Source organism: Nyctereutes procyonoides, unplaced genomic scaffold, assembly GCF_905146905.1.
Source record: "Nyctereutes procyonoides isolate TBG_1078 unplaced genomic scaffold, NYPRO_anot_genome, whole genome shotgun sequence".
Lineage (NCBI taxonomy): Eukaryota > Metazoa > Chordata > Mammalia > Carnivora > Canidae > Nyctereutes > Nyctereutes procyonoides.
The window spans coordinates 14,144,108-14,156,832 of NW_026575136.1; the positions used below are offsets into that span (position 1 = coordinate 14,144,108).

At 38.2% G+C, this 12,725-nt stretch overlaps 1 protein-coding gene across 21 annotated transcripts in view; it reads right to left on the reverse strand.

The window, feature by feature from the left end:
• LOC129495594 (nebulin-like) overlaps window positions 1-12,725 on the reverse strand; it is a 201,565-nt gene that overhangs the window by 110,601 nt on the left and 78,239 nt on the right. For all 21 annotated transcript variants that reach the window (XM_055303241.1, XM_055303247.1, XM_055303246.1 and 18 more), the window contains exons 58-67: window positions 12,305-12,508; window positions 11,714-11,818; window positions 11,520-11,627; window positions 10,231-10,542; window positions 9,735-9,938; window positions 9,200-9,304; window positions 6,057-6,164; window positions 4,248-4,559; window positions 1,798-2,001; window positions 950-1,054 (exon numbers count right to left, since the gene is read on the reverse strand). In XM_055303241.1, the coding sequence (XP_055159216.1) occupies window positions 950-1,054; window positions 1,798-2,001; window positions 4,248-4,559; window positions 6,057-6,164; window positions 9,200-9,304; window positions 9,735-9,938; window positions 10,231-10,542; window positions 11,520-11,627; window positions 11,714-11,818; window positions 12,305-12,508 (1,767 nt within the window). The remainder of the gene's footprint in view (window positions 1-949; window positions 1,055-1,797; window positions 2,002-4,247; window positions 4,560-6,056; window positions 6,165-9,199; window positions 9,305-9,734; window positions 9,939-10,230; window positions 10,543-11,519; window positions 11,628-11,713; window positions 11,819-12,304; window positions 12,509-12,725) is intronic.

Here is a 12,725-nt window from a genome sequence, read left to right on the forward strand (position 1 = left end):
CATAGCTAACTGGACTATAATCACAACTCTAAGTTTCTAAGTTTTGGCTGTATCCTATTAGTAAAACATGTGCCTATAAATTGCATTTTACTTAAAAAAAAGTAATCAGTGCTGGAGAACACTTCTTTCTTATTCCTGATGCTTTCTTTCTAAAGGAGGAGCTCAATTATTTTTATCTGACCTTCTGCCTTTCTCTGCCCCCTTACTCTCTGCTTGTGAAGAGGTACACTGACTTACTGATTTATTCAGCTGGCAGGAATGGGATAACTAGCCTCTCCCCGCCCAGCTTTGATCTGCTCCCTTTAGGAGTAAGCCTAATGTCCTTCTCTGTTTCTCTGGGCTCTAAGACGACCTCACCCCTGAGCAGACTGGAGCTGATTGCCCTCCTCCAGTGTGACTTCTGTCCAGATGGAAACTTAATTCTAGGGTTCAGTTAGGTTCATTTAGTTCTCATACAAATGTACCTAACTTGAGTGGTAAAAAATGTGAGTTTTCAACTTCTATTTATGCTCTTTTGTTTTACCTCTCAATTTTATTCCTAATCCAGGTAGAGAAGAGGTACACATTATCAGTTCCCCCTTGGTAAATTTGCCAGGTTTAGCAAATAAAAAAAAACAGCGTGTCCAGTTGGACTTGAATTTTAGGTGAAAAACAAATAGTGTTTCAGTATAAATATTGAGCCACTATTTTGTGTGGCTGTCTTACCAGTTCGAAATGCCAAGAGAACTACTCTGCCCCCACTGACCCACATGGCAGTGACCAGTTTGCCAACAGAATCCTATAGCGTATGATATTCAACTCGGAGAGGAAGGACTGGATGGATCGAGTGTTTATAACACAGAGCCACGTGCACCATGGTAGCTGAGACCTGAGAATCTCCACAAAGTACAGGAAAACAGAGTAACAGTGATCACAATGTCAGTGCAGCATTAGAGCCTCTTGCGCTTACCTCACTGTAGTTGAGCTTGTTCTGTCTTGCCAGCATGATTTCCGGGGTATCAGGCATTATGTGAATTTGAGTCTTATCCTTGTCCCAGGCCTCTGTGTATAGACGCTATCAAAGATGTTGATAGAAAACCATTTGAAGATGTGAGACAGATAGGCATCATGGAATACTACTCAGCCATCAAAAAGAATGGAATCTTGCCATTTGCAATGACATGGTTGGAGCTAGAGGGTATTATCCTAAGTGAAATAGGTCAGTCAGAGAAAGACAAATATCCTATGATTTTACTCCTATGTGGAATTTAAGAAACAAAACAGATGAACATAGGGGAAGGGAAGGAAAAATAAGATGAAAACAGAGAGGGAGGCACACCATAAGGGGCTCTTAACTCTTGGAAACAAATGGAGGGTCACTGGAGGGCAAGAAGGGGTAGGAGGTTGGCATAACTGGGTGATGGGCATTAAGGAAGGCACGTGATGTGATAAGCACTGAGCACTGGATGCAACTGAGGAATCACTAAATTCTACCTATGAAACTAATAATAGGGTATATATTAATTACATTAAATTTGAATAATAAAAAAATTTGAAATAGGAATTGCAAAAAGTCCAATAAAGCATAAATCTTATTAATACAATTAGGAAAAATAAGCCAAACTTGGATATGAGGTATTTAATTTGAGGTTTGACTCTTGATACTAGTTATTGAGGTTAAAACTGAAAATAATAGAAATTTAGAGGATTTCAAGTATGGAATTCAGGACCTAAATGTGACCCTACACTTCAATGGATAATTTTAACTGCACTAGTCTTTTTGGCATCTTAGAAAAGCCTGAGGCAGCTGAGGCTCACCTTGTTCATGTTGAGGGCATTGTTCTTGGCCAGCACCTGTTCCAGGGAATCCGTCACACTGGTAAACTTCAGCTTGTCTGGAGGCTGGCGGTAGATGTTGTCACTCAGTATCTCTGCAGCTTTCTTGCACTTGACCATATCCACAGACTCAATGGGGACCCAGCCAATGCCTCTCAGCCACTGGAGATCTGATCTGTAAATGTTCTGTCAAGAGGAAAAATGTCAAACTCTTTAGCAAGACTAAAAGATTTGGGGCACAAAATTCAGGGCCAATGCAATCAGTAAGGATGCACAATACTGGTCGTTTGTTTTCATAGAAAATCAGCTCATCTGTGTTAGGCAGACTGAAAGGGCAACTATATTAAAAAATGACCCAGAAATGTCTCGTAACCATAACAAAAAATGACCATACGTTTCTGGTTGTAAGGAGAGGAATAATCTGATACCTTCAGTTGGTCAGTTCAGTGAATATTCTTATAATGTCCGTGTGTGCAGGGAAACAATGCCAATCCAGAGTGGGAGAAACCACAGATACGTCCAACAGAACGCTAGCGGTAAGTAAATGTTAGGCCTAGTCAAATGAAATCCTCTGTAGCTTTTAAAAGCCATATTTTAAAGAATTGGACACTCATAGAAATGTCACTAATATTACACAAAGAAAAAACAAAAACAAAAAATGAGGTATGTGGATAAATTACATGAACAGGAGTGGGCTCTCTCAGGGGTTGTATTATGTTGGGTTTTATTGCCTTCTGTTTTTTCCTTCTCTTTCAAAATATCTGTAATGCTCTTTAAGAATAAACAGAAAAAGAAGTTGGGATATAATAATGAGAATCGCTGAAGCACTAATGCAGACCTTTCATGGCCTTAACACTGTCCAAGGCTCAGGGCATTAAACACCCATGTCATTGGTCCAAAGCCCCAAGTGCTCTTTTCCCACCAAGTGCTCAAGACAAGAAGATTGACTGCTTTCCAGAATTGTCTTTCCATACCTTTCTCTTGTGATTTAATTTTTTTTTAAAGATTTTATTTATTCATGAGAGACACGGGGGTGGGGTGGGGGCAGAAACACAGGCAGAGGGAGAAGCAGGCTCCCTGCGGAGAACCCGATGTGGGAATCATTTCAAGGACCCCAGGATCATGACCTGAGCCAAAGATAGATGCTCAACAACTGAGCACCCCAGGTGTCCTTCTTGTGATTTATTTTATTATGTTTTTATTTTCTTATTGGAGTTCGATTTGCCAAAATATAGTATAACATTGTGATTTATTTTAAATCATTTTTCTGCTATGGATTTTTGTGAACCTATTAAGTACTCATAACTACCTCACAACAAAGGAATTGGACCTTTTCCCAGCTCATTTGAGGGATTTTACCCATAACATCCATTAAGTAGAAAATAGAAACTGCTATTTTGCAGTCTAGACAAAAAGCCTTTTAGAATTGCCCTATGCTGACTGCTACTTGCCCCCTAAATAACAACAGTAAGAATGAGAACAATAACCTTTTATACCTCTGGAGTGCTTCTTAACTTTCAAATGACTGTTAACTTTCAAATAACCATTAAGACTGTATATCACAATGTTGGGGAAGAGATCTTGAAAAGGCACTCAACAAACAGATGCAAGCAGTCTGTCAATGCTGTCACTCCATGGGCGACACTAGCCATTTTAGCTTTCTTTCATGTGCAGGCAAAGCCTTTCTTTTTGGACACAATTGCAAAACAGGGTTCTGTATGTCAAAAACTACAGAATAAGTGTGGGCATTTCCACAGGTGGGCTGTACAGTTTCCAATACAGCTATATGTATAATTATTATTGACTTATTTTACTCTCTAAAATCCTCTAATGCTTAATAATCCCTTCAAATATTTATAAACTATGTGCTGGAGGAAATGTGCTTCTCACACCCATATTTGATATCAAAAGCAGGTGCACTAGCTCCTAGGGTCTGTCATTACCATGTGTCCCCTCAACCGAGAGCCATGCTAAGAGAAGAGGCCAGTGAACTGACCCTAAACATAGCAACTTCTTTTATTTCATAAGAATAACAATTAGCATTGTAGTAGGCATCAGAATGCTAATTATAACCTCATTTGGTTTGCAAAGAAGCTAAAAAAAATTCAGAGTAATTTTTTTAAAATAAAAATGTGTGGTTTCTAGCCCCCTAAAAGAATAAAAGAAAATGTCTCCATCTGGTGGACTCTGAATTCGAACATTGCTTAAGTCCAGTTTTGTTTTTATAGGACCAAATCCAGTCTGTAAACTTCCCTTCCTTATCAAGCCTATTAAACATATTCATGATAAAGCAATCAAAGTATATTCTGATTGAAATCTCATTCACTGATCAATAAATCCTAACTTAATTGGGCCAGTTGGGTTGCAAATAAAGGATAACTTTTATATAGTTTAATTTATGAACACAACTCTTTCATAGATGCTGTACTCACATCGCTCTGGAGGTCATAGGCCTGCCGAGCATGGATGACATCGTTCTGGTCAGGCAGGCACGTCCATTGGTGCAGATAGTTCTTGTAGTCTATGTCACTGACTAAGGTCTGGCACTTCTTGGCCAGGACCACCCCCAGCATGTCCACGGGGCTGCTGAACTTGGTCTTCCACTTCTCGAAATCCTTCTTGTACTCCCTGTCACTCTGGATCTTGGCCACATGCATGGACCACATCATCTTGGGGTCATCTTCGATGTTTCGGGCTCCAATGTGGTGGCCAAGCTGCTTTCGGTAACCATCTTTGTATTTGTACTGAGATGAAAACACACAAATCAGGTTTTTTATTTGACCCTTGGAGGTCAAAATCTGTACAAAATCACCTTTCTTACATCAAAGTTGTAAGTTAACTTTTGCTAATAAACACTAACTCAAGCCAATATCTTGACCTTTACCCTCAAAGCTTCTAGAGCTAAGAAAATAGATGGAGTCTGTATAGTTGTAGTTCATATTCCAAATCACTTTTGGCCTAGTGATCAGGAATAATTCTGGAGGAAAGTGTTGTCCACAATAGGGAGAGGCTGTTTGAACATAGGAATCTGGAGAAATGAATTTTAGGTACTAAAAGTAGGTCAGGAAAGAGATGTACTTGGTGACATGGCATGTTTAATAAGTCATAAAATGAATGTCTGGTTCCTGTAAGGATGTAGTACTCTAGGGTCAAGGATCTTGTTTAGTATTAGTATACTAGTTATTATACTACTATGAACTAATAGCATACTATTAGTATACCAACATAATACTGGTATTATTTTACTACTAAAACTGACATAGCAGTCCGATTGGGTAGAGCACGCTCCAAAAAACTCATGGGTTCTACACCTGCACAAACCAAGAATGTTTTTACTATTCTATGTCCAATGATGTTGTCTTGGGATCTGAGCCAGTTATTCAAAATACATGCCTCTAGTCTCAAAGATAACTAAGTATGAAAAGTACAGATGGGTCATCGGGAGGCAATATGGTACAGTGGGAAGGAATGAGGTTGTCTGGAGTTTCAATTCTACCAGATGCAAAGAGTTTGATTTTAGATAAGTTGCTTAAGCTATCCATAAAACAGGGATAATGACAACACTTACATCCTAGGATAATTATGAAGTATAACACATGTCAAGCTCTTAGCACAGAATTCTCAATACTTTCTAGTTATGATTCTTTTTTATAATTGTTGACATAAAGCCATTTGTAGGGAAGGTCCAACATATATAAACTGAGTCACTAACACAATATAAAGGGCAGTGTTACCATATTCCCAAATATTAGGCCCTTGATTTTTAGAGCAGTGTTCTGTTCCTCAAGAATCTTCTGTGTTAGAGAGCCAGGAGCTGTTATTAAGGGTACAATCTTGGGCTAGTAGCCACCTCTCATACTGATCCACTGCCTTCTTTTCATAATCTTAGATGAATTATAATAGCAAGTGTCATTAATTTTGTGAATATTGTACATTCTACTTTCTAGAAGCATTTTGATGATTACTCTATCTCCAACACTACAGATGTGCTCTAAACATTTCCATGTGAATGTATCTTTCTCTGTTTTTGGTGGGTCAGTTTTCATTGAAGATCCTGTGCCCTAAAGGTTATAAACCCCTTGCATGAACATCGAAAAACATTTTTCTAGATTTTTGAAAAATCCCACATAAATACATTAGGACATATTTCCAAAGGGTGAGGAAAGTTCTTTTTGAAGATTTAGTTCAGTGAAAACGTCACATCAGCCTGATTATATATTTGGGGTGACACCGGAACTCACATCACTGGCGATGTCCCTGGAGGCCTTGGCAGCCACGATTGGGATGGCATCAACTCGCAGGTCATAGCCTCTCTTCTTTGCTTCTTCATGGGCGAGTTTATACAGACTCTAAGTTTGGGCAGAAAATATGTAAATATACATAGATGTTGACATTCATATCCAAAAACCCACAGGGGACTAAGATAATTCACTAAGTTCAACACAGGTAGGGTGCCTATAATAATCTCACTCAGAGTTCTAAGCCTTTGCACTGTTTGCTGAAGACTTAAAAATGATGCATATAGAGAACATTGCAGCTTTGTTTTTAACAATTAGGTTGAACTAACTAAACATAGGTATTGGGACAGCTGGGTGGCTCAGCAGTTGAGCATCTGCCTTTGGTTCAGGGCGTGATCCTGGAGTCCCAGGATGGAGTCCCACATCAGGCTCCCTGCATGAAGCCTGCTTCTCTGCCTATATCTCTGCGCCTCTCTCTGTGTCTCTCTCATGAATAAATAAAAATCTAAAAAAAGAAAAAATAAAAAAATAAACATAGGTATTATCCACTGTTTCAAGATTTTTAGTTATAACTATGAATAAGTTTTGAAGAGAACTAAAATATTAAGTTGAAACACAAGGGTCTACCGTGACAAAATGTGGATAAGAGGGAAAGACTTGATTAACTGTTGATCATGGAAGCTAATTCAATCCACATTTATTCTGCACTGACTGTGTGCTGTGATTGGGCTGGGTACTTGGAAATCAAAGATGAGTATGAGATGTCTTCCATTGTCAAGGTTCCTAAGGGAATTGACAAAAAGACTGGTGACCTACAGACTAAGCTACCAAAAAGTCAAACCACGAGAGGTGGTTTAATCATATTATTAACCAAGAGCTCTGGGAAGCAGTAATTATGAATTAAGAATCATGAGAGTTTGTGTAGAGGGACTAATTTTTGCCCTGGACCGTGAGTGATTAGTATGGTTTCAGTAGACTGCAATGGCAGTCAAGGCCTGAGGGAGTTGCATGAATCAAACCACAAGGGAGTGAAGGTACAGGTGTGTCAAAGGAAGAGGGGAGCAGTGCCAAGGACAAGTGGCAGGAAAGAACTGAAAAGAATCTGGAGATGGACCAAAGTCTTGTTGCTGAACAATTTTGTTTAATTTCACAGGAAATAGGAAACCAATAATAATCTTTGAGGAAGAGTGACATAATCAAACTTGCATTTTACCTTCCTATCCAAAAAGAAGAAAAAAAAATACAAAAGCACTGAACTAAGCTGAGAGACAGAGAACACAGACCAGGCAGGTTAGAACCTCAGTTCAGGGCATTATCCCTGGGTCTCTTTGAACCAATTACAGTATTTGAGCTTTTGCAGCAAATACAGTCCAGAATTCCAGAACTGCTGAGTGGTCAGATAGGCTCTTTGTCTCCTGAAATTCCTCCATACACAGTCCATGCTTTCCTATAAATATACAGGATCTATATTATAGAGGTTTAGCTAAAAAATTAACTCCTTTTAGCTTTGCAAGTGGGACTTGATTTTTGTGTTTAAGGACAATTAAGAGTTATGGGAGTGCTAAAATTATAGTTTGCACTCGCCAAACTTAAGATGGTGGCTCATCTAAATTCTCTAGTTATATGAGAGTGATATGCTGTTGACTTATACTTTCAAAGAAATGATATTTTCTTTGCTGGTAGCACAAAGCTGGGAGAAATAACTAATATACCAACTGACAGAAAAATCAGGTTCACAAAAATCTCCACACAGTTAAATAGGCTTAATCTATCTAGGAAGAAGAAATTGTAGAAATAAAGGTTACTCTTTGAACTGATTTTAATATATTTTTTAAAGATTTTATTTTTTTTATTCATGAGAAACACACACAGAGAGACACACACACACAGGCAGAGGAAGAAGCAGGCCTTGATGCAGGACTCGATCCCAGGACCCCAGGATCATGCCCTGAGCCAAAGGCAGACGCTCAACCGCTGAGCCACCCAGGGATCCTTGAGCTGATTTTAAACAATTTTTTTTCTTCATCATCAGGATTTTAAACTGAATTTAAGCTGCCAAATGTATAAATGCAGGAGAGAGGAAACCTAGCTTAAGCCCATGTAAAATGTCTTAGGGTTTGAGGTGATCCTAAGTTCCATGTCTCCCAGCGGCGACAGAGCTGCCCATGTGCTCTGAGGCACTGAGTGCCGAAATGGGAGGTCGTATGTCCAGAAGAGGAAAGATGTCAACTGTATTCTACACTTGCAGGATTTTGTTTGGTTTGGAGGGTCATATTCTAGCAGGGAGGTCATGTGACGAATGGCCAGGAACTGGGGATTGTCTGGCTCAGAAAGAGATGCTGGGATGAGAAGGCAGGGGAGGCACCACAGTAGCTACCCTCATCTCCAGAGTTGGCAGAGACTGGTTTTGCACTGCCTCAGAGGACTATGTAAGTCTGCAGAGAGAACTCTATATCAGAAGCATCTTCTCATGGAATTTTCCAGAAATGGGCTGATTTAAACTCCTTGTGAATGAGAACACAAAGGTAGGATGACAACCTGTTGGGTGGGGATGCTTGCACTAGAAGAGAGGCTGACCTTTCCGCCTAACCATTCATGGTTCTGACATGGGGGTACACGGCCTGATGCTCACAGAAAGTGAGAAGGAATGGGCTTGCTATTGCATACCCTGGAGGGGTCCTCTCTCTCTCTTTTTCTGTCTTACTGATAATACTGTAATTTTAGTCCTTGACTTAATTTTATACATTAAAAAATCTTAAATCATGACTTTAAACCACAATTTGAAAAAAATCACATATGGAAAATATATCTAGCACAGCAATACAGCATAAGGAGAAGACACTAATAGAAGATTATTCTATTGCTAATTTCCTAACTTAAAAAATTGCTAAAAGAAAAAGGTCTGATCCATCTTATGATTACCACTTAAATCATTAGAGTTCACATATCTTTCACTTCATAAGTGATAATTTGAATTAAAGTTTGATGTTTAGGATGAGGATTGAGAAATGCACGAGTTACTAGTCACATGGAGCAAGAAGAAAAGATTCTCTATGAAGTTGTTATGTAGTCTTACATCACCTTGGACAGATTAGCTGAAATAAGAAATGGCATGCAAACTTCATAGAATTAGCATCTGCTCCTACCTCACTGTAGTTGATTTTGTTCATTCTTGCCAACATAATTTCTGGTGTGTCTGGCATGATGTGGACCTGGGTCTTGTCTTTGTCCCAGGCTTCTGTGTATAAACGCTATCAAAGAATATATAACATGTCATCAGAAAAAAAATTCAGTTTTATAATTAATAAGAATTTCAGGGCCACCAAAATTTTATAAACAAATAACAAAAGGTTATACATTTTATCCACATTATGTATGGTAGACACATCTTCAAGTAATTAGTTCATAAAACATATTTAGTACCTTATGATAATCTGAAGTGTATGTTAACAAAAGGAAATTGAGAGTATCTTTTATATGCAAAGATGATTTTCCATTAAAATATACCATTGTAGCAAGACTATGAAATAATTACTGAAGTAAATATTAAATATAAGCGACACATAGATAGATATGGGTAGATAGATGTCTTTTGTTGCTCAACGCTTTCTTTCTTTCTTTGATTATGCTTCTTTTTGATTTGGCTGTCCTACCATGGTTCTCTGAATTTTGAAGCCTCACCTTGTTCATGGTGATGGCATTATTCTTGGCTAACACTTGTTCCAAAGAATCAGTCACACTGGTAAATTTGAATTTGTCTGGAGGCTGGCGATAGATTTTATCACTCAAAATTTCAGTTGCCCTTTTGCATTTTTCCACATCCAAAGAGCCAATAGGAACCCAGCCGATGCCTCTCAACCACTGCAGATCTGACTTGTACATATTCTGTTGAGACAAATAGTCAATAAATATTTATCTCTGCATTAGGAAAACGTTTCATTTAAAAGATATGAAACAAAAAACACTCTTAAAAACACAGTTTGATGGACAGGCAGTATATGAGACAATATTCCTTTCTGGCCTGGAAAGTTAATTAATACTCCCAAGGAAAGAAGAAATGCCATTCCTACCTCGCAGGGGCTGATAAGCTTGGTGCCACCTATTGCTACCTTCTCCAAGAGGAATTAGTTCACTGATTTCCTACCTTTGCATGCCATCATGATCCTCACATACTCACATCGCTCTGGAGGTCGTAGGCCTGCCGAGCGTGGATGACATCGTTCTGGTCAGGCAGGCACGTCCATTGGTGCAGGTAGTTCTTATAGTCTATGTCACTGACTAAGGTCTGGCACTTCTTGGCCAGGACCAAGTCCAGCATGTCCACGGGGCTGCTGAACTTAGTCTTCCACTTCTCGAAGTCCTTCTTGTACTCCCTGTCACTCTGGACCTTGGCCACATGCATGGACCACATCATCTTGGGGTCATCATGTATCGCTCGGGCCCCAATGTGATGGCCAAGCTGCTTACGATAGCCTTCTTTGTACTTGTACTAGAAGAAGAAAGATACTGATAATCAACTCTTTTAGCTTTTAGTAAAAAGAAACTACAAGGTCCCAATTTTTCTATTCATTAAAAATACACTAATTTTCTCCTGTATATAAATATGTGTACTTTGCAAACCACTTAAAAAATAAAGAATATATATGTATACAAAAACTAAAGACATTATTCTATTATTCAGTGATAACCACCATATAACTGCTTTTTATAGTGTGTGTGACAAAATAAAATAGGACCTGAAAAAAAAAAAAATAAAATAGGACCTGCTTTTTCTAAGTATTATATAAGCATTCTTCTGTGTCCCTAAATATTTTCTACAAATATGAATTTTAATGGCAGGTCTTACACATTATATTGGTATATGTTAATACTTTTAACGTTTCTGTGACTGTTGACCATTTATTTTTAAATTATGATGGTTACTTCTCATATTTTGAAAATGAAAATATATTTTTGACTTCATGGACTAATAAAATAGAAGGATAAAAGTTCCTAGAAATGTAAGCAAAGCCATCACTTAAAAAAGATAAATATTGGCAACCAATCACCAGATGCAGAAACAATCATATAGTACATGTGGATGCTTGGACTATGAATAACATGTCCTATTCATTAAGCCCTTGTAGGTTCCCTGGCTCATAAGGCACGGGTTAGTTTTGAAGGAATCCTACAATGGGTTCAATTGTATGTAAGAATATATCATGTGGAAAAGCCCAAAGGATGTCTGAGCTATAGTCAAGTATCCAGTGCTTTCATTCAGCAGGAAATGGCCAATATTTCGAAATGCATGTTATTATGGACTCAACCATAGTTTTGTGTTGAGAATTTTATTACCATTATTTTAAACTATTTACTTAGAAAAAAGACTGTGAGCAAGAACTTTAACCTCATGGCTTTCTTGCCGTGCTATATAACCAGGAGACAGAAAGAAATCTTTGAGCCAAAGAACTTTTTAGGCGCACTTACTTCACTTGCAATGTCTCTGGAGGCCTTGGCTGCCCTGATGGGAATGGCATCCAGCCGCATATCATAGCCTTTCTTCTTGGCTTCTTCTAGGCCAAGTTTATATAGTTTCTGAAATAGACATAAATTATCCTAAGTTTCATTTATAAAGTGCAGTGTAAGTAAAATATATCATGCACCACGAATATACTGCTTACCTCACTGTAATTTATTTTGTTTTGTTTAGCTAGTAAAACTTCAGGGGTATCTGGCATAATGTGGACAGTGGTTTTATCTTTATCCCAAGCCTCTGTATAAAGGCGCTAAAACAAACAAAGAAGTGATTAATACAGGCTAGTAATGAGTAATGAATAGACACATAAAAATAATCTGGTTCTTTTTTTTTTTTTAATAATCTGGTTCTTAATGAGAATATAGCCTGCTCTGTATTTGTGACACCTTCAGGTCTAGAGGTCTCATATCAGTAAGAGCACAGCCCTTACTTAAAAAAACACTTTAAGGGCAGCCCCGGTGGCGCAGCGGTTTAGCACCGCCTGCAGCTTAGGTCATGATCCTGGAGACCTGGGATCGAGTCCCATGTCAGGCTTCCTGCATGGAGCCTGCTTCTCCCTCTGTCTGTGTCTCTGCACCCCCCTCTCTGAATAAATAAATCTTTAAAAAAAAACACTTTAATACCAAGCAAAAGAATTATATAGATTTTTCTTTTTATAGAAATAGCTGTCCATGTTTACACACATATACATATACACATACATAAGTACCTCCCTTCAAGTAAAGACAAGACTTACATGGTTCATGGTAATAGCATTGTTTTTTGCCAAAACCATTGGGATGGAGTCCATAAGGCTAGAAAACTTGAATTTATCTGGGTGCTGACGGTAAACGTGATCACTCAAAATCTGGGTAGCTCTCTTGTTCTTCTCATCCTCAAGGGAGCCACTAGGTAACCAGCCAATGCCTCTTAGCCACTGAAGGTCAGACTTGTACAAATTCTGAAATTATAGGTGACAAACCACTTAACATAAGCATAATGATATCCCCCTAAAGAAATAAAATTATGCATTATATATTTTACTATACTGTGTATTTTAATGCTTGAATTCTTGGGAAATTTACAAATTTTGGTATGTGTTGTGAATTGATGAACATTTAAATTAGAAGCATATGTTGGAAAACCTTTTATTTTAGAAAACATTTTAAATAGCAGCA